The sequence below is a fragment of the Podarcis erhardii genome (genome assembly GCF_964252035.2).
Source record: "Podarcis erhardii genome assembly, chromosome: 7".
NCBI lineage: Eukaryota > Metazoa > Chordata > Lepidosauria > Squamata > Lacertidae > Podarcis > Podarcis erhardii.
The window spans coordinates 73,779,954-73,800,677 of record NC_138511.1 but is presented as its reverse complement, the minus strand read 5'-3'; the positions used below and the strand labels follow the sequence as shown (position 1 = coordinate 73,800,677).

Below are 20,724 nucleotides of genomic sequence, written 5' to 3'. Positions count from 1 at the left end.
GACGATGGGAGCAGCAGTTCAGCAACCTCTGGAGGGACAAAGGTTCCTCACGCCTGTCCTAGGCACAATCATGTGTCCTCCAGAGCTTCTGCAGAATTGCTTCTAGAGGTTTACTTCCACCTAGAAAAATGAGTACTTAAAAAAAATAACAATGCAGAAGCTATTCTGGGAGACTGGTTGCAATTAACATTCAGTGACCTTTAGGTCCCCAACGTTGTACAGTCCTTCTGAAATCTCCATTGGCATCCCATAACCTTTTATTCTCTCCTTGGTTTGTATAATTGAGTGTGGAGGGGCTTTTTCATTTTGTTTTGCTGGGAAAAGTCACCTGCTTTTCATGCCTGTGTTGTCCTTGATGTGAGGCAGCGGGTACAAAATTCTGCCTATTTTCCTTTTGTGAAATGGTTCTTTTGTGATGCCCACAAGTTTCCGCTCAGATTTTTAAATATGTGCCCCCCTGGACCTGCCCCCCCCAAAAGGTTGGGGACACCTGCAATGAGTTCATGGCTGGAAGGAAGCCTGTGCCTCCCTCCTCCGCTTAGCACAATGGAAAAGTGACCTCATGCAAGGCAGGCCAACACCTGCTGTAGGCTACTTCATGCTCCGCTGACATCACCGCCCTTCAGCTCACGCCCCCTTCCCCACCCAGCCTGCGCAGGAGGGAGAAGGTACAGCAGGGCACGGCTGCCTAACCAGCAGGGAGGATCCCCCATCCCTTTCTGAGACACTAGACTGTAACCGGCCTGCTGGAATGACACCATTTAAATTGCAGAGCAAGCTGCAGCGGCTCAGGGAAACATTGGGCTCATTGTTTCCTCCACTGTTTATCACACCATCCTACATCCCAATCAGCTGACGGAGGTGTAGGAGAAAGGCTCTCTTAGGACAGCAGCCAACTTTCCTCCTCCTTTCAGCGCCCCACGCCTGTCCCTTGAAAACAGCAACTCAGCATGCAGATTCCAAGTGAAGCTTTTTCTCTCTATGCAACTTTTCTTCCATGCCAGGAGACCTTGATCTATTCCAGTGTCTACTGTATATTGCACTGGGGGAACACAGCACAGGCTTAAACTGCGGCAGTTGGGGGCTGCTCATTAAAGGAAGAACGAGGCCCTTGAAGTCGCCATCCTAAAAGAACAGGGAGGGAGAAACTGTGGCACGTTATGCGCTGTCGGGCTACATCTCCCTTTGCTGCATGCTGGATAGGACATTTTTACTCGGGGAGTAAGCCCCATTGAACGCAATAGGATTTACTTCCAAGTAAACATGTTGCTGTTCAGCAACAATTGCAAAGGAGAGCAGAACTAAGCCCAGCAAGAAATCTAAATATATATATATGTAAAAATCCTATCATTGTAGTAAACACACACACATACACACCTTTAGTTTTCATGGAAATCAACAGAGCTTAACAGGAATGGGGGAGCTATGGCCCTCCCAATGTTGCTGGACTACAACAATGCAAGAAGGGCAAGATAAAGAACCCCTGGATGGTTAAGTTCAGTCAAAGGCAACTGTGGGGTTGCGGCGCTCATCTCGCTTTCAGGCTGAGGGAGGTGGCGTTTGTCCACAGATAGCTTTCCAGGTCATGTGGCCAGCATGACTAAACTGCTTCTGGTGCAAAGGAACACCATGACGGAAGCCAGGGCGCATGGAAACGCCATTTACCTTCCCGCCACAGCAGTACCTATTTATCTACTTGTGTTGGTATGCCTTCAAACTGCTAGGTTGACAGAAGCTGGAACAGAGCAATGGGAGCTCGTCACGCTGATTTGAACTGCCAACTTTCCGATTGGCAAGCCCAAGAGGCTGTTGTTTAGACCACAGCACCTCCTATGTTCCTAATGCAAGAAGTAGCACAGTAAGTCACACATAATGGAGAGCACACAGGAACACAGTTTTTTTTTTAAAAAAACCCTGATATAGATCTATCAGTGATCCCCTTCATGCAAATACTGTGTGCGACCCTGGTCGTCACCATCTTTTCCAAGATGATTCTCTGGCAATTTTCTGGCTGCTTTTCTTAGGTTTCTGAATACACAGGAAGATGCAACGTGGAAGCAGCAGGCTTTAGAAAGCGTGACACCTACCTCGTAAAGCCTCCGTCTCTTTTGGGTTTGAATCAAACAGTTGGATTGCCTAGGTGCTTGATGTTTTACAACAGGGATGAAGAACCTGTGACCCTCCAGACATTGATAAGGTTTCACTTTCCACTGGCCTAGCCAGCATGGCAAACAACAGGAATGATGGGAACTGAAGAGTCTGGAAACAGGGCGGTCCCTGGGGAGGGCAAATAATGATGACTGCCCTGTGCTCCACGCTTGGAGGACCCCATGCCTGGCACTGGCAGCCCCTGCCCCACTGCTTCTTGTCAACCTGGCCAGGTTCTCTGCCCGATTTTTTCCTGGGACAAGGCAGGGAGGGAGGAGGTACTGCTAAAGCAGCATTCATATAAAAAAAATGGGGGGGGGGAAGGTCACCACTGCTAAATGGAAGTGGGGCAGGGGGAGATACATTGTGATTTGACTTGGGTCTCACCTACCAGCCCCCACTACGACCGAAGGGATGTCCCTAGCTATACAAGGGTGTGCTGAAGAGATTTGTCTGAGGGAGGGGGAAAGACCCATAGTATATTATCATCTAACTAGATAGACTTGCTAAGTCAGAAATCACTTCTTTTGAATTAAACACAGTAATTTTACTTAGAAACCAAACACACACACACACAAAAGGGTGTCTTCTAGTAGGAAATTGTTAGTATTGCACAAGAGGCAGAAAAGTGAAGGTTTTTCTGGGAAGAATAAATCCCTGACAGCCAACCACTTGAGCCTAAGAATATCCTGCTATATGTTTAGTTACAGGCATGTAACTAAAGAGGTATTTGAAGAAATGTGCATGCACATGAAAGCTAATACCAATAACAAACTGAGTTGGTCTCTAACGTGCTACTGGAAGGATTTTTTTTATTTTGCTATATGTTTAGATATGTATAGTTTTTTTTAAAGCCCAAATGTCCACAGAGAAATAATTCACTTTGCCCTTCTACTGTACCCCTGCCTCTCTGCTTTATACAGCCGAGGACAGATGTTTAAAATTGCGGGCAAGGACTGCCATTGGTGCTAATGCAATGCCTAAGAGAGACTAGATGGGCTGCTGGCCCGATCTGGCAGGCTCTTCTAATGGTCTTATCCCCATTCTCACTTCTTCCCAATACCACCACGCTGTGGGCAAGCAGATGTAGGCAACCCCAGGTTTATTAATCACCTCTGCCCCAGGTTGTGATCAGGGCATACTGAACAGAGGATTCTGCAAGGAGAGGCAGCCTCACCGGAGTTCACCATGGCGCAATCCCACTCTGGTTCCATAAAAGGGGAGAACAGCATGTCACCCAGGGAGTCCCTTGAAAATAATACAACCCTAAAAGCTCCACGCTGGTGACATGAAGGGAGGAGGGATTGGTCACGGAGTGCCCAGGGGGATGGTGAAGGAGAGGTAGTCGCCAAGCTCGCCCCACTCTGCCCGGCGTGCCTGGAAGATGCTGATCCACGTGGTGAGCACGATCACCCAGAAAAGAAGCCCCATGGCTGAACGCTGGACATCTGGGATGGAAACAGATGGAAAACCATGACCACAGTCACCTCCATTTAAGCACAGATCCTTCTGCTATCTGGCACTGCCCAAATAGGTGGCCTGGGCTCTCCTCCTAGCGCAGAAGTGGGAAATCTTTGGCCTTCTGTAAGTTGCTGAACTATAACTCCCATCATTCTTGGTCACTGGTCAAACTTGCTGGAACTGATGGAAGTTGTAGTTCAGCAACATGTGGAGGGATCTCACACCTGCCCTGCCCCCTGCCCTCCCACTTCCTAGGATTTGCACCACAACTCACAGCGCTTTATCTGTAGTTGCTCAGTGTACGCCGGCACCAGAAAGGCCTCTCGGAAAAACCAGAAAACGTTCACCAGCCACAGGAAAGGCAGCAGAGCAAAGCCACCTGGAGAAACAAAGGAAAGAAATGACTCATTTATATGTGTGTGTTTTTAAACCCCTTCACCTTTCCTATTTTAAAAGGGGCTGCAAAAATGAAAAAAAAAAGGTCTGTATTTTTCCAAAAGTTCACTTTGCCTACTGAAAAAACAGCTACCTACCGTCTAAGCAAGTTGGCAAAAACATAACATTTCTAATAAGCCACCAAAATGTACACACACCAGTTCTTACCGCAGTAGAAATTCACAAGTTCTATGCACCTGGGTGAAATAGTGCTTTTTAAAATTATATATATATATATATATATATATATATATATATATATATATATATATAATTTATGTGTTTTCCCTTTTCCCCTTTGCACATCACATTCCTTCCACGCTGAATATTTACATACAGACTTCCCAACCTAGCACTCCATGGCATTCATAGTAAACCCAAGGTGTGCTGCATCTCCATTTAATCATCCATCTTTCTTTTCATCCTTTTTACTTCTTAACTATAGTTGACTGGCTGCTCATGTGATCACCCCTACTTGTACATTAAATTTAGTATCTTCTTCTTCTTCTTGAGGTACTCCCCAAAGCTTTCCCGCTCGTCCCTTTCTCCGGTTTTCCCACCCAAATTTCTTATTTCGGCTGTCTTATTGGGAAGCAATGGAAATTCTGTCAATTGATATCACCATTGCTCCTTAGCGGGGATTTCACTTTCTTTTCCAACATCTGGCGTATACTATTCTGGACGCGGAGAGAAATAAGCCGTGTGCCTTCTATTTTATTAACGTTTAATTGTGTGTGTCTCTTCCCCCCACCCCCCACCCCAATGATCGTCAGGAGGAAAAGCCGGGTGTCAATAAATATCTAACCACCACCGATGCCTCTCGCTGGAACCAACCACTCACCCAAGTAGTACTTCCTACAGAGGTTGAGCTTCTCCTCGTTGGAAACGCGCTCCAGGTTCATGGTGCGACTGGGATCTAGGAGGAAGAGAGGGACCCTCGCAGTCAGGGCGGAGCTCAGGGCGAAGCCCCCCAAAACCCTCCTCTGGCTTGGAGGGCAGGGCCCATCCCCCACCCCCAAATTATGGAGTGGGTGAGCCTCCCCTCCCCCAACCACTCACCCCTTCCTCCTCCTCCTCCTCCTGCAGAATAGCTTCTGCTTCCCCAACGCGGAACTTGCGCGGTTCCTGGTCACCAGCTCGCCCCGCGAGCTGCTGGGAAAACGTCCGCGCTCTCACCAAGCGCGGAGATAGGAAACGTACAGAGCAGCGCGACGAGTAGTCGGTGGCGGGTATCCCTCGCTTGCTCTTTCGTTTGGTCCCCGCCGCACTCGAGAGAGCAAGGGTCCTTTTGGTTTTTTCTTGCCCGCACCCCCACCCCCGGGGAAAAATATAATAACCCAGATTGCCCTTGGACTGCATTATCCCAGCTTGCAAGTAGGAAGGTGGGTGGGTGGGTAGGTGCAGGGGCGTGCTTGCGAGAAGGGTTACCTCGCGACAGCTTTGCCAGGAACGGCTTGGATTCGCCCCCCCCCCCCAGCGCGAAGTCTTGGTTGACGAGAAGCGCCCCGCGGGTTGCACCTCTTGCAATGTTCCTGTTTCCCCAAGGTCTTTGGTGGTGGGTGGGAGCAAGCTTCTCCCTTAGATTTTTAAAGGGGGAAATACAACGGAGAGCTGTCCATTGGCATGCATAGGGAAAGGCACAAACCCTTGTGGAAATCAAACACACTTTTTAGCCCTTCTCCAAAATAATTGTGATTGGAAGGGGGTGGGGAGCATTCCTAGCCCAAACGCTGAAACCTCCGGGGATGAATAAAAAGACAAGGGCCTTGAGGAGCAGGCAGAGCCCCCTGAATCCAGTATCAAGGATCCCCTTGAGGGGCCCTCCATGGTGAAATCTATTGAATCCAGCACTCCGTTGAAAGCAGGACTTTTAACTCCAGGGACCTGCATGCAGATGCATTGCGCTTTTCCTAAGGCTCACTTTTTAATATATATAAAAAAAACCCTACACACAATAAGACCTGAGTTAATTAGAGCGCGAACTCTCATCTCTGCTGCTCATTTTTGCTTGAGGGAAAGCAGCCTGCTCAATTCCTAAATTTCCCTAGTTTGCAAGCTGCGGCATCCCGACCTCCGAAGACGAGCTCACAGCGTTCAGACACGACGCGTCTGTCATTTTAAGTCTACGGTTCAAAACAAGGCCCTGCCGCAGCGCATGCTGGGATATACTTATTTGCGGCGGATAATAGGGAGCAGGGGCCAAGAGCTTGCTGGGAGTTGTAGTTCCTCAAAGCCCTACCAACCTTGCCAACAAAGGTCCGTACAGTTAAAGCTGTGGTTTTCCCAGTAGTGATGTATGGAAGTGAGAGCTGGACCATAAAGAAGGCTGATCGCCAAAAAATTGATGCTTTTGAATTATGGTGCTGGAGGAGACTCTTGAGAGTCCCATGGACTGCAAGAAGATCAAACCTCTCCATTCTTAAGGAAATCAGCCCTGAGTGCTCACTGGAAGGACTGGAAGCTCCAATACTTTGGCCACCTCATGAGAAGAGAAGACTCCCTGGAAAAGACCCTGATGTTGGGAAAGATGGAGGGCACAAGGAGAAGGGGACAACAGAGGACGAGATGGCTGGACAGTGTTCTCAAAACTACCAGCATGAGTCTGACCAAACTGCAGGATGCAGTGGAAGACAGGAGTGCCTGGTGTGCTCTGGTCCAGGGGGTCATGAAGAGTCGGACACGACTAAACAACAACAAAGCCCTACCACCTCAACCCACCAGATGGCAAAATAGCGACACGAGCAGCTCTTCCTTTCCGTATTTTGTGATTTTAAAGGTAAAACGCTGTGCAGGACCAAAGCTGCTTTTTGCTATGCCACGTTTTTGCCAACAAAGAGGAGGCGAAACCTGAACACCCATTGCCTTTTCTCCTGCTTCTGCCTCACAATCGGATTTCAGATAGGAAGTATGTTCCTGAGCATGTGTAAAGTGCACTTCCCCATAGGCTTGCCACCTGCTCCTTATTGATGCACGTTAGATGCAAGGTGCATCATAATTTTGAGAATGAATTATACTACAAGCAAAGTATAGTTAAGGTAACATATCATTTTCTAAAGCCTCGCAGTTATGTTCCTTATGAGGGACCTCTTTAGGGCGTAACCCTCATTCCCCACCCCACAGCCACACCAGGCATCAGACATTGGCAGGGCCTGTTCCTTAACTACTCAAGTCTCTCCCACACCCAATATCTAGAAAAGCAGCCTTTGTATCCGCCCCCCCCCCCAATCTCTGTAGGGCACATTTTTGGCTGCTGGGCCAGATCTTTCCCTCTTCAACCCTGGCAGTCCAGGCAGGTGATGCTGCACTTTGAAGTCCATGTTGCAAGGACTTCTCCAAGCTCCTAGTTCTTCATTTGAAATCCTGCTCTTACCTGCCCTCACACCTGAAGTCAGATATGTCAGGTGTTGGGTGGGTGGGTGTGGCCTGCACAAAAGAACCTCTCAGGCAATATGGGGAGGTAGCCAATGAGATGAAGGTACCCGACCTGACTGTTCTAAGTGCTTTCTACGGGAACTCAGCAAACAAATAACACAAGGGGCTCTATAAATGGTTCTATTTTTATTTTCTTGGCCACTCTTCTGGAAAGGAGTAGGCCATTAGATATGGATCTATGTGGGCTCCACCATTAATGTGTGCAGTACAAATGCATAACCAACATGGGCAGTGCACCACTATATTTTTGGGGAGCTCATATGTAAAGTGCTGGAACATGTAAGACAGCCAGTGCCTTTGCATTTTGGAATCAAAGAGTTTTGATATGAAATCACTAGATGGTTGCTGTCTCCGTTTCCAGATGGATGGGCTTTGTTGTTTACACGCAAACACACTCCCCCCCTCCTTCAGGCTACAACAGAAGCCTTGTGACAGTCTTGTGTCAAAATTGCGTTTTATTTAAAATTATACCAACAAGAATCCAACCCTTTACCGTCTGAGTTGACTGAGCATCTTAAATAAAAAAGTGCATAGAAAATAAACAGGTTTAGAAATTTGTACAAATATTTACATCCTCCTGGGTTTGATGTTTTTTTTGTTTTGTTTTTTAACTTTAAAACAGAAAGCCTTAGCGGGAAAGGAAAGAGAATCACAAAAGTTAGAAGTACAAAATTAAAGAAAAAGTTGTTCTCACCCCACAAGGGAGAGGGAAAGAAAATCAGGTCTACGAAGCAGACGGGCACAGATAAGGGACCAGGGAGACTACCCTTCCCACACTTGCCCCATATCTCTGCTTGCCATAATTTCAAGCCACAGACAGGTCCACTGCCAAGAGCATCCCCTCTTCCCAGACAAAACGGGCATCACTGATGCTCCTGGGAGATGAACCATCTCCATGCCTCAGGGAACTAAGGGGATGAGTCAGTCCTGCAGCAACCCACTTGGAAAGCTACAGTGAGGTGGTTAAGCTCCCGGCATGCCTCTTGGTGTCGTCGTCCCCCTCACTGACACCAGGCTGGGAGAAAGCTACAGAGCTGAGGAATCAGGTCACGGGTAAAAAAAAATGCCTTTCAGTTGAGAAAACGGCGGCAGCGCTTGGCCCCGCAGTTGCAAGGGAGCTTGCTGCCAGCGTCCTCAATAGGGAATTTGTAGTCGTAGGTGAGCTCTTCGCCCCGGAAGATGCGTCGCAGGGCAAAGATGACGATGTGCTTCTGGCCCTCCACGTGGATGACCCGCGAGTAGCAGTTGGGCTCGCAGGAGTGGTTGATGAAGCGGGCGGCATTGCCGTGCATCGTGGCGTCCACCACGTCGAAATCATCGATGCGGAACATGTAGCAGCCTATGCCCTGCAGGGATGAGAAAAAGAGAGCTCAGATTAGTGAGACGATTTGGGGAGCCCAGCTCCTCCCTCCTCCACTGGTCCTGTTAACAATAATTGTTGTTGTTTATACCAGGCATAGGTAAACTCGGCCCTCCAGATGTTTTGGGACTACAACTCCCATCATCCCTGGCCACTGGTCCTGTTAGCTAGGGATGATGGGAGTTGTAGCCCCAAAACATCTGGAGGGCCGAGTTTGCCTATGCCTGATTTATACCCTGTCCTCAACTCAGTCATGGGCTCTCCCCTCCCTTGACCATCAGCTCAGTTGGTAGAGCATGAGACTCTCAATCTCAGGGTCATGGATTTGAGCCCCACGTTGGGCAAAAGATTCCTACATTGCAGGGGATTGGACCAGATGACCCTCAAGGTCCCTTCCAACTCTACAATTCTCTTGATTCAGTACCTTGCTGTCATAGTACTTTTCGCGCTTGTCTGTCAACACCGAGCGGATCACAATGCCAGAGTATTCGATCACCATCTCGCCTGCATCGATATTCCGCTTGCAGAACAGGCCCCGGCCGTGGATGGCTGACCTGGAGTGGGGAGAAAGATACAGATCTGCATTAAGAGAGTTAACAAGGCAGGCCAAAGATGGGCCAGCCACTGGGTACTCTCTGTTTCTTTTTCAGGTTCATCCTGGAGGCGAGCGTGGAGCAGGGCTGCTTCTCTGTACAAAGTGGCCTCTTTAGGAAGGCCATGGCCAAGGATTCAAGCAAGCAGCAGCAGCTGCCCTTGTTACCTGTACACGCCCACAGCTTCCTTGGAGGTTTTCTTCAGGTGCCGAAACCGCATGGCCATGGGTAGCTCCAGGCTGGTGGCTCGCCTAAGGAAGAAGTGGAGACCAGACTAGACTTAGAAGCTTATGCCAAAAGAGAGTGTGGCTGCCTTGACAGTAAAAATGGATTCAAGATGGACAGATTCCGAGCAAGAATCACAAGGACGAAAATCAGATGTTTAGGGTGCAGCACGACAGTTTTAAAAGTGATGGAGAAGAAAACTTGAGTAGCAGCAGCACCACATCATGGCACAAATTGTGGGAATGGACAGTAAAGTTTCCCTTCTGGAGGGAGGAATTCCTGAAACGTAGGAAACTGTCTTATGCACCAGTCCATTTAGCTCAATATTGCTCACATTGATTGGCAGCAGCTCTCCAGGATTTCAGAAAAGGTCTCTTCCCGCCCTAGCTGGAGATGCCTTGAGACTGAACTGGGGACCTGCATGCAAAACCGATGCTGTATCACTGAGCTATGGCCCTCCCCAGGATATTCTCTGCGGGGTATGTGAGCTCTCCTGTTTTTTGGGTCAATGCTAATTTGGGCTATTTGCTGCCTTCCTGAGTGTGCTCTCTGGTGCACAGAAGAGGACTGGGCTCACTGGGCTTCCTTGGCAGCAAAAAAAGCTGGTGCTGGAAAGCAGGTAATCCCCTTTATTACATAAACCTGGCTAGAGAGCCGAAAGACAACTGACTACAAGCAAGCAATACATTTTAATCAAGTAGAAATGAGATCTGGGCAAGGAAACATGGGCCCCTATTTCTACGTGCTTTGGAGAAAAACGATCCTCTTGGAAATTTTATAACTCATGAGCTTCACAGGCTGAAGAGGAGAAGGGTCTGTTTTTAAAAGCTTCCCTGGCAGTACACACAGCATGGGCATTATCTAATCAGATTCATATTACCAAATGCTGAGTTTTCACAGCCTACCCTATGAAGGGACAAAGTCAAGATTGACCAACATCAGGACAGCAGAAGCCAGGCGTCTTCTTACCTGGTGGACTTGAGCTGCACTTCATCCTCCTCTTCATCATAAGGGCCTCCCTCAGGAAGCACACGATGTTGCGATGCCAGAAAGTTGAACATATCAAAAGTGCATTTCCTGCAAAAGAAGTGGAGGCTGCCCATCTCAGAAGGCCTCTGGGTTCCCTGCTCTTCTCTCTTTTAAACACTATCTGCATTTCCACCTACTCCTTTTGCTGCAATACAACCCAGGCAAGCATGCAATTTAGGAATAAGGAGTGAATCGGTGACCCACCATATGTTTCTGGACTACAAATCCCATCAGCTGCAAATGACATGGGATCATGGGAACTGTAACGGATGGACTGGGCAGCCAAATTCTGCCCCAACTGGTCTCAATTATAGGTCATTCCTGTTTTGTGCAGATATTATTATTATTATTATTATTATTTGTCTGCATTTAAATTGTATGCATTTTGTATGCACTTTTGCAGTAGTTTCAGTGTGTAAAAATGCACAGAAATTCACATTTTATCTAAAAGAACACAAAATAAATATTTTGATTACTTTTTATTTTTTATTCAATTTCTATACTGCCCTATACCCATAGATCTCAGGGCAGTTCACAACAAATTATACAAATTAATGCATCTGTATCAATCTTTTCAATGCATTCATCTGTAAAATATGCATTTTGAACTCTTCTTTTACGTAAAATATATATGATTGCACACACCTTTTGCACACTGCAACTGCCCTGCAAAATCCAGAGAGGTGTGTGATCCAACTGGTATATTGTAAACTGCCCCGTGATCCACGGATAAAGGGTGGTAGAGGAATTTGCAGTCCACTCCTACTCCCCAGAGAGAAAGCAAGGCCATTCCTCACCTGACGTAGACTTCTGCTCGGGCGCAGCCATGAGGGTTGAGCGGAAGCTCCTCCTCCTCGCCTTCATGCTGGTGGTACCGGAACTTGTATTTGTGGCAGGCCTTGGCACCATACAGCTGTTCCACCAGAAAGATGACGGCATCGTGGTGCATCCCTAACAGCCGCACGCCGTTCATCCCTGCCAGGAAAGTCAATAATACCTAAAATTCAGCACCCAGTCACCCTTTCAGTGCAAGACAACCAGTCCTATCCCAAAGCCTCTGAAGAGCCCCCAGAAACCTCCTCCCCAACGCAAATCACGACATTTTGCTTTCTTGATGTACTTTTTCCAGCTTCTGATTTTCTACATCATCTGCTCTCTTATTTACTTGGAACCTCTGTACAGCTCCTATGCTTATAGTCTTCCCTCTTTTGGAGCAGCTGTTCTGGGCAGTTTTCTGCTCCCAGAAATTGTTCCCCTTTCTATTGTCTCTGGGCCTTGAACTGAAAAAACCAAAAGACTGGTAGGCTAGCCTGGGAGCTGTAAAGTAATTTCCAGCCAGAACAGAACAACCTATGAACCAAGTAAGAGTCCTGCCAGATCTGGCCTAAGGCCCTTCTAGTCCGACATCCACAGCAGCCAGCCAGATGCCCATCGGAAGCCTTCAAACAGGACCTTATTACCTGCAAAGGAGAGGTGCTTGAGCCGGGCATTGGTGCGGGCCTCCTGAATCTTCTCAATCACTGCTTTCCAGGCACCTAAATATGGAGAAGGCAACTGTGATTTACTCTGTAAGAGGCAGGCATCTGACCCAAAGCAAAATAATTATCAGAAGGGTATCACTGGGTAAAGGAGGTCCAAGGTGCTGCTGTTCCACAGAGTCTCTTATGGCTTCCCTGAGCAAGGCATAACACAATTCCTGCTTGTACCCGGGAGAAAAACAATCTCCCAGTTGTCTGTGGAGTGTGTCCCTCTTTCCAGCAGCATCAGCAGCACAACTATAGCCAGCCAGCTGAGAGGCTAGAGGTTCAAAGGAACGTTACCACCAATGCGATTCTCTCCCCCTCACCATCTATGCTGTCAGCCTGCACATTGAAGCCGTCCTCGCTGGTGATCTCAAAGCACAGGTGGGGCTGCGTTTTGCGGGGCATCTCATTCTCTTTGTCCTCCTGCTTCAGATTGTCCTCATCTGAGCTGGAGAGATCCCCTGGGAGGGGAGAAAAGGGGGGGGGAGCAGGAGGCCCAGGCGTATTAGCTCTGCTGTCGTGGAGTCATCATCTGTGGGAAAGGGCTTAATTCACAGGAAGGAATAGACTTACAGCAGGGTTAAAATAAAAACCCAAGCTCACAAAGCAGAGACCTGTCAGGTCCAGGATTCACTTTCTGAACTCTGGTATGCAGGCTAGAACACTGCAGTCTGTATCCTTAGTCACATTTAAGAGTAGCCCCATTGAAATTAATGTACATGACTAGACAGATCCGTTCATTGTGAAGGGTCTACACTGAGCAGAGCTTGGATACAACCCACTTTCTGTATAGAAACTGATTTACAGCATTCATATTCCGTGCCTTTGTTACAGTCTCCCAGAGCAGCTTACTGTGTATATATAACACCATTTATCTTATTTTTATTTATTGCACAAATTTATATACTGCTTAACATAAAACGCACCAGAGCCACGTACCACATAACAAATATAAAATTGAGAATAAAATTATATTATACCGAACAATGGTGCAGACAGCTGGGGAGGGATTTCACACCAGAGAAACCTGGTGTGAATAAAATCTGATGTAGGGATTAGGGATACACATCTCTAAAGGGAACTTGAAAGGGGTAGCTGCCCACACCATTAAAAACAAATGAACAAGAGATACATAGCTGCTTAATGCTTTATTATATTTCTATCTTGTCTCTTCCTTCAAGTTCGTCCCACCCCCAATCTCCACAACTACCCTGTAAGGTAGTTTAGGGTGAGAAAGAATGACTTGCAGCAAGTTACAGGGATGAGTGAGGATTTGAACTCAAGTCTCCCTGGTCTTAATCCAACACACTCAACCGCCACACCACCCTGGCTCTTAGTACCACGTGCACAGTGATTTGCCCCATAAAGCAAATGTGGACATTTAATCCCTGGTTCTGTACACCCGGAGCCAGCCCACAGCCTCCCAGCTCAGTACCGGCCACCCTTATTTCGAAGGCAGAGCGGGGCAGGCAAGACATCCCAGTACCTGCATATCTATGCCAGACTGGCTCCAACAGAGCCTCTTGGTTTGGTTCCGGCGTTCCAGGATGGGAATGTAACGCTGCGAGGGAGGGCGAATGGTCCATCGGAGACCTGCGGGGGCATGAAAGAAAGAAGGGCTGCTTTAAAAACCCTGCGGCAGGCAAGGAACAGGATCCCGCAGCCTCCAACCGCACACTCACAGCTCACTCTCGCCGACAGCGCCTGCCTCCTCTTTGAGGGCATCCAGGTCAAGGACGCCCTTGGCTGTGGGGGTCTTCATCCGCACCCTTCCCATGCTGCAGGGGAAGAAGGTCTTATGAACACGGGCACAAACAAAACACACAGCTTGGGGGCTACCCAGAAGAATCCAGAGAAGCCATGCTTGGCCTGAAGTACAAACCCACAAAAGACCACTCCTTCTCCTTAGCCCTCCTATGCTTAAGAGTGTGGAGATCACATGCTTGCGCTTACCCTGAGCTCGCCGTGCTGCCAGAAATGCAGTTATTCACCAAGTGATCCGGCGTGACGGTGGGCGACATGGGCAGCGGCTCCTCTTCGTTGGCGCCATCCACCTTGGCCTTCTTGAGAGGCATGCTTCCGACGAAGGTGGAGACCCTCTTGACCCGGATGGCCGGCCGGGGGCCCGGCAAGGACACCAAGCCGGGGATGCTGAGCACGCCAGAATTCACAGCCACTGGCTGAAGTAGACACGTCTGTGGGATCCCCAGCGAGGGCGTCACCAGAGCTGGAGTGCCCAATGCCAGCTGGCCCCCTCCGACGGCCTGAGGGGCGGCGCCCACGACGTTCATCATAGGCACCATGCTGAGCACCGGGCCCCGGATGGTCCACGTGGGCAAAGGGCTGGAAGTGAGGCCCAGGGGCGCTCGCAATATGACCGTGCCAAGGTTGGGCACGGGCGCAGGAGGTGGCGGCGCTGGGCTTGGCACGGCCTTGCAGCCGGAGGCCTGCTCCCCGTCCGGGGTGCTCAAGGCGCCTTCCTCCCCCTGCACTTTCATGCACACTTGTCCCAGCTTGTTCACAAGGATGATTCTGGAGCCGGGCAGCTGCCCCTCGGGTCCCAGCAGTTTGACCTCAGCGGTGCCTGGCACCTGGGCACAAGCCAGGGTCGGGGCCAGGTCTGGAGCGGGGCTGGGGCGGGCTGCCTCGGTGCCGTTGAGGCTGGCAGAGGTAGGGGGTGCTGGTGGCGGCGAGGCCGCCTGGTTGAGGCAGGAGGAGAGCGGCGCCTTGCTCTCTGGCGTGTCCATATTCTTCAGGACGAAGTCCACAATGTCCGAGGGCAGGTCCTCCGGCGCAGGAGCAGGGCCAGCCAGCTCCCGTTCAACTCTGGGCTCCGCTTGCTTGCCCTTGGCCGGAGGGTGGCCCCCTGCCCCGTCCGCCTCGCTGTCGGTCCCGTCGTCGATGCCGTCGAGCTGGTGGATGTGGGGCAGAGGGAGGTCCAGTGGGTACGGAGGCAGGGGCGGCTCCCGGGTGACCACCGTGCGGGGGAAGCGGAAGTAGCGGCTGGCCTCCCCTTCCTCCTCGCTCTCGCCGTCGCCCAGGCCGTCCAGCTGGGGCAGCTCCAGGCTGGGCGAGGGGCAGGCTCGCGGCACGCCCAGCTCCTCCTCCTGGAAAGGCTCGTCCAGGAGGCTGTCGTCAAACTCCAGGTCGGAGACGTTGAGCTCGAAAGCCAGCTCTGGCGGGACGGGTGGGGGCGAGGGAGGGGGTGAGGTAGGTAGGGGGCGCTGCCCGTCAGAGGTAGAAGTATGCTTGAAGCCGCTCCCCGCCAGGGGGTTGTCCGGGAGAGGCGGCATGGCCCTGAGAGAGGTGCTGGGGGGACTAGTCCTGTTGCTAGCAGCGGCTTGCGACGGGAGGGGGGAGCGGCGGGCATGGGGGACGCTGCTGGGAGACAGGGGGCTGAGGCGCTGCGTGCGGCGTGGAGGGGGAAAGTCGGGGTCGCCCACTGTCAAGATGTGGTGGGACATGGATGATGCGCTCCCTGTGGTGGAGAGAACAGGAAGAGCATGTCAACAGGGGGTGGGAAGCAGAACAGGCAGATGCACAAATGCACTAGCCCCACAGGGAACAAGTCGCCCCCCCCCCCATGAGATAACTTGCAACTTTTTAGGAACCTAGTAGACAGCGGCTTCCTATGTTTGGAGTCAGAGCACTGTGTCTGTCTAGCTCAGCATTGGGATGGGGAAGGCCGGGGGTCTGAATGTCACCTTCCAGGCCTCTCTCTCTGGCTCTGGGAACACTCCTCAGGCAACACATGGATGGCCATTTGTCATAGATGTAGGGGGTTGGACTTGATGACCCTCGGGATCCCCTTTCAACTCTACAATTCTATCACTGGCCCCATTCCACACCCAGAGTGCTTTTGCCCAGCTGGAATGTACCCTTAGGTAAGGCCTCTGGATAGACAGAGGTGTTTGTGTATGTAGAAACCGGCCTACTGAACAAAGGCAAAATTGCTCTGCCCATATTTGCTTCTGCCCCCCAACCCCAGTTGTGTGCTCTTCGGAAAGTTGCTCAGAAAGGAATGCAGCCATTGCAGTTCCTCACCCCTGGTCTACGCTGACTGGCCAGGGCTTCCCAGGGTCTACCTCAAACACCCTCTCTATCAGCCAACCACTCAGACACAACAATATCACAACCCACATGCAAAGGAAAGCAGCAGAGTACAGGCGTGTCAGAACCTCTCCCCATCTCTGATCACCAATGGGCTCATGCCCCATTCTCCCTGCACTCGCTAATGCTCCTCTCCTGCTTCTCCTGTTCCATTAGCCTTGTTTCAAAGCAAGAAGTGGCCCTGGAGCATCCAGCTGCTGGCCTCCGTTTCAGACCCTCTTGTCTCTGTGCTGCCTACGTGGCCTTGAAGCTACTCACCAGGAGAAGGCAGCGGGCGGGATGACACCCCACTTATGGGTCGTCGAGTAGGGGAGTAGTTGGGCACTTTGATGCGAGCTCCAGTGAGAGACCTGTGTTTGGAGGCCGCAGACTCCGGGGGTGGCAGAGGCCCTGGGTTCTGCGCAGGGGAGTGGCGCTCCAGCGATGGCAGTGGAGAGGGCACATCCTGAAGGTGCTCATTCCCAAGTTTAGGATCTGAAAACATGAAAAGGCACATGACAAGAGAATCAAGCATGGCAATGGCAGCGTCCAGAAGCTGGCAACCCTTACTGTGGGCTTTGTGCTGAGAAAAGACAGCACAGAACCAAGAAAACTGCCTTATTCCAGAACAGATTATTTGCCCATTTGGTCTACATGGGCTGAAGACCTGTACTCTTATATACATTTGCTTATTTTTCTCTCCCAGCACCCCCCCCCCCACTTATGGGAGTTGGAGCCCATAAACTTTGAAGGGCGACAGGTCCCAACCCAAACCTTGGTTCTCAAACAAAATGCATTCTGGGAGTCCGTTCAACTCCCAGAACCGTTGGGAGTTGAATGGACTCCCAGAACCGTTCAAAAACCAAGGCACGGCTTCCGATTGGCTGCAGGAGCTTCCTGCACTCAATCGGAAGCCGTGCCAGATGTTCGGCTTCCGAAAATCATTCGAAAACTGGAACACTCACTTCCAGTTTTTGATCGTTCGGGAGCCGAAACGTACAAGTTCCAAGGCATTTGGCAACCAAGATATGGCTGTATTCTGGTTTTGAGCAGAAAGGATGGACTAGTAAGCTCCAATAAAGGGTGGTTATTTGCCCCAGAGAAGTAGCTTAACCACTAAACTGACTTAAAGGGTTTGACTTTAAACCTCTTTGTCAGGACAAGCGGGATGCAGAGAGTCCCCCCACAACATGCAAGTGGGCAGGAAAACTTATCACCACCCTGACTTCCTACTGCAGATGGAGAGGATGACGGTATCCAAAAGCCAGCCCAGCTGCACATCCCAGATCCCCTTACCGGCAGGGGCAGCTGGGCTATGCACTATCGTGTGGTTCTCCTCCTGCACTCCCGAAGCATCAGGCTCCTCTTGACTCAGCTTCGGCCGGTACTCCAGGACGCGACACTTGTACCAGCACTGCTTGCGGGCGTCCACCGTGCTCCAATAAATACGGGAACACCTGGGGGGTGGAAGGAACACAAAGGCAGTCCCATCAGAATTGCCTTCTGATTGCCATGGGGCTGCTTGCTGAAAGCAGTGGCGCAGGATTGCTGGGAGGAAAGCAAGGAGTCTAACAGTAAGAGGAACCAATGATTGGCAGAGCCAACTAAGTTTTGCACCTGCCCCTACTTAGTTGTACATGGGTAACGCCGAGGCAAAGGTGCAAGAAGCAAGACAGACAGAGCCACCCTTTGGACTGGTTGCAAGTAAGGCCACAGGTGGGCTAGGAGATCTCAAGGTGAAGGTTGGTTAGGCAGTGCCCCATTTGCCCCAATGGACCAGCCCCCATTGCAACCAAGTGGCCTCCTATCCTTGGTGGCAAATGCCTAGCGGTTAGGGCATTTGAATTAAGGATGGGGAACCTGTGGCCCTCCAGAAGTTATTGAACTACAACACCCATCATCCTTGACCACTGGTCACGCTGGCTGGGGATATTAGGAGTTGGAGCCTGACCCCACAGATGAGGCCACAGGTTTTAGATGGTTCACCATGGGTGGAGCAGATTATCCATAAACAGATAACAAGCCCTGCTCCAAGGCTTTGCAAAACCGATTTGTGATTGTTGGCACATTCCAGCAGATACTTCAGCCTTCCCCAACCTGGTGGGCTCCAGATATTTCAGATGGCATATCCCTTCAGCTGTGCTGGTCGGGGACTGATGGGAGTTGGTCCAAAACATCCAGCAACCACCAGGTTGGGGAAGAGAGAGCGCAATTCACACAACTTCAGAGAAGAAGAAAAAGAACTTCTCTCGTCTCTGCATCCCTGACCAGCAGAGGAAGCAAGCACCAGAGATTTTCATGTGACATTTGATTTGCTTTTGCCAGATGGACGCCAAATGGGCAGTTCCAGAAAGCAAACGTTTAAAGAGCCAGAGGGAAGAAAAGGCACACAACCAGGAAAACATTTTCAGAGGCTGTGTAAAGAGCAGCTATCTTTGTGCATCACAGTCCATAATTGCGGGGCACTGGCATAACGAGAATGGCTGTCAACCTTCCTATGAACACCTCTGAAGTGGAAGGAGACATGTTGGCACCCAGGCCTCAGGTAGAGACATGCCTTGCCCTTTTAAAGAAAGGGAAAGGGATACCTGCTGAAAAACAAGTTTCCCAGGTTGTGTGTGCTACTGCAGAGGATCGCTAGGATCTTTTGTCCTTTGTCAAAAGCAGGGAAACTCTTCCCAAGTCTGGCAAAATCCTGGAGAATTAATTGGGAGACACTTCCATGGCTCTTGCTAGACAGAACACAGCAAGAAGCAAATGAGAGAAGACTGTGGAGAGGGCAAAGGAGAAAGGCGGCTTTCTGGTTCTGGTTGTTATGGAGCTTTTAAAGAATCTACATGGCAGCAGATCAAACCAAGGCCCATCCTTCTGCACAGTTGCAAGAGTGGATTCTGACAGCTGGGGAATATGTTGAGTGCCAATGTGGTGTGATGACTATAGAGTTTTGGGTCTAGGACCTTGCCGACCAGAGTACAAATCTCCACTAGGCCACGAAGATCACTGGGTGTCTCCAACTCCCACTCTAATCTACTTCAGAGAGTTGTCATGAGGATAACAAGAACCATGTGCTCCAACTTGAGCTCTCTGGAGGAAAGTTGGGGAATAAATGTTGTAACAAATTTAAAAGATGTTAGCTATTTAGAAGCTTACTGGGTAGGGACCTGAAAGCCAGCCTTCACCAACTCCCAGCATCTGGCTGAGGGTTGTAGTTAAAAACATCTGGAGGGCACTAGGTTGGGAAAGGCTGCTGTGACCCATGTAGCTGCATTATGCTACAAATCTCGTATGTCGTTACAGGTGACTACGCAATATCTGATTGGCCGCTGGGAGATGCAGAGCATCCTGAACTGCATCCTACACAGCCCTCATTCACATTAAAAGGGGGGGGGAATAGATCAATTACAAGCATTTTCCAATCGGCAAAATTTAAAAAATGGGAGGGGAAGAAAAGAGTGGTTGCAAACAATCCCCCATGCCATGTGTGCACCTAAACACACCACACTGTGCATTAATCCACCTGGAATAACAACCACATTCTGGTTTCACACCCGCCATAACCATAGCAGGTGATGCTTTAACCATAAGAAACGTGATGAGCTCCCAAGGAGATGTGGAGGAGGGTAAAGTCCCTCCCTTCTCTTGAGCCACCCTGCCAAGAGGATGGCGTAAAGGGTAAGATAATCCATGCTAAGATAGTATCTGCTTCAGCATCTATTCAGTAGAATCATTCATGCCAGATAAAATGAATGGGATTAGACTAAAGTAAGGATCTAAACGATTTTTAAAAACCTGTATTTCTATTATTTCACTAGCCCGTAATTATTATAAATGGGAAACTGTATGACAATCCTTTTAAGGAAAGCAAATGGTGGGCAATTTTTCATCTGGAGAGGTTACTTGAGGGATGCAGAGTGCTGCAAACATCCGCACAGCAGCAACCACAGTGGAAAAGTTTTCTGATACCATTAATTTAATACTGTATTAAGAGAAGAGCGACATTCACACACACCTCCCTTCCTATTAAACACTTAAAATGTTCAGTACATAAACCACCAAGGGATGCTTCAGACACAAATTACATTTTCAATTCTTGAGTGTCTCTCTCAAGATCCATCCATACCCAAATATGTCGAGTGTGAATGCAACAAACCAGTGTTTGCAAAAGCAGGCACCACACAGGTAAGATCCAGGAGCCAGGACTGAGTGCAGCTCCCTGGAAAGAGTGCAATTAGCTCTAACAGTGTGGACAGTCAATGCAGCAGCCTGTCTAAAGGCCACCCAGGAGATCTGAGCCCTTTTTCACATGGGTGAAATCCAGGAATCTTGGGCACACAGTGAAGGCAGCCGGATCAACTTCCACATGTTGAGTGCTCTTGGATTTTGACTGCCTAAAAAGGAGCTCGGGGTCTTTCGACCTCATAATCAAATG

The 20,724-nt window shown here is 49.8% G+C and overlaps 2 protein-coding genes across 5 annotated transcripts in view; both read right to left on the bottom strand.

Annotated features, from left to right (window-relative positions):
* Positions 1–3,233: 3,233 nt before the first annotated feature.
* Positions 3,234–5,221, bottom strand: PSENEN (presenilin enhancer, gamma-secretase subunit). Of its 2 annotated transcripts, none has more exons than XM_081872164.1 (4): positions 5,100–5,221; positions 4,886–4,953; positions 3,884–3,988; positions 3,234–3,596 (listed from the first exon to the last, which is right to left on the bottom strand). In XM_081872164.1, exons 2-4 carry the CDS (start codon positions 4,944–4,946, stop codon positions 3,457–3,459), a joined length of 306 nt encoding a protein of 101 aa, XP_081728290.1. In that variant the 5' UTR covers positions 4,947–4,953; positions 5,100–5,221; the 3' UTR covers positions 3,234–3,456. The 2 variants fall into 2 exon arrangements, with proteins under 2 accessions (XP_081728290.1, XP_081728289.1); XM_081872163.1 differs by having other exon boundaries at positions 4,886–4,960; positions 5,104–5,184.
* A 2,692-nt stretch (positions 5,222–7,913) lies between these two features.
* KMT2B (lysine methyltransferase 2B) overlaps positions 7,914–20,724 on the bottom strand; it is a 60,979-nt gene continuing 48,168 nt past the window's right edge. For all 3 annotated transcript variants that reach the window (XM_081868607.1, XM_081868608.1, XM_081868609.1), the window contains exons 26-37: positions 17,592–17,752; positions 16,575–16,790; positions 14,160–15,684; positions 13,889–13,984; positions 13,693–13,799; positions 12,530–12,667; positions 12,144–12,218; positions 11,481–11,658; positions 10,624–10,731; positions 9,597–9,680; positions 9,261–9,390; positions 7,914–8,822 (exon numbers count right to left, since the gene is read on the bottom strand). In XM_081868607.1, coding sequence (XP_081724733.1) covers positions 8,547–8,822; positions 9,261–9,390; positions 9,597–9,680; positions 10,624–10,731; positions 11,481–11,658; positions 12,144–12,218; positions 12,530–12,667; positions 13,693–13,799; positions 13,889–13,984; positions 14,160–15,684; positions 16,575–16,790; positions 17,592–17,752 — 3,094 coding nt within the window. In that variant the 3' untranslated portion in view covers positions 7,914–8,546. The remainder of the gene's footprint in view (positions 8,823–9,260; positions 9,391–9,596; positions 9,681–10,623; positions 10,732–11,480; positions 11,659–12,143; positions 12,219–12,529; positions 12,668–13,692; positions 13,800–13,888; positions 13,985–14,159; positions 15,685–16,574; positions 16,791–17,591; positions 17,753–20,724) is intronic.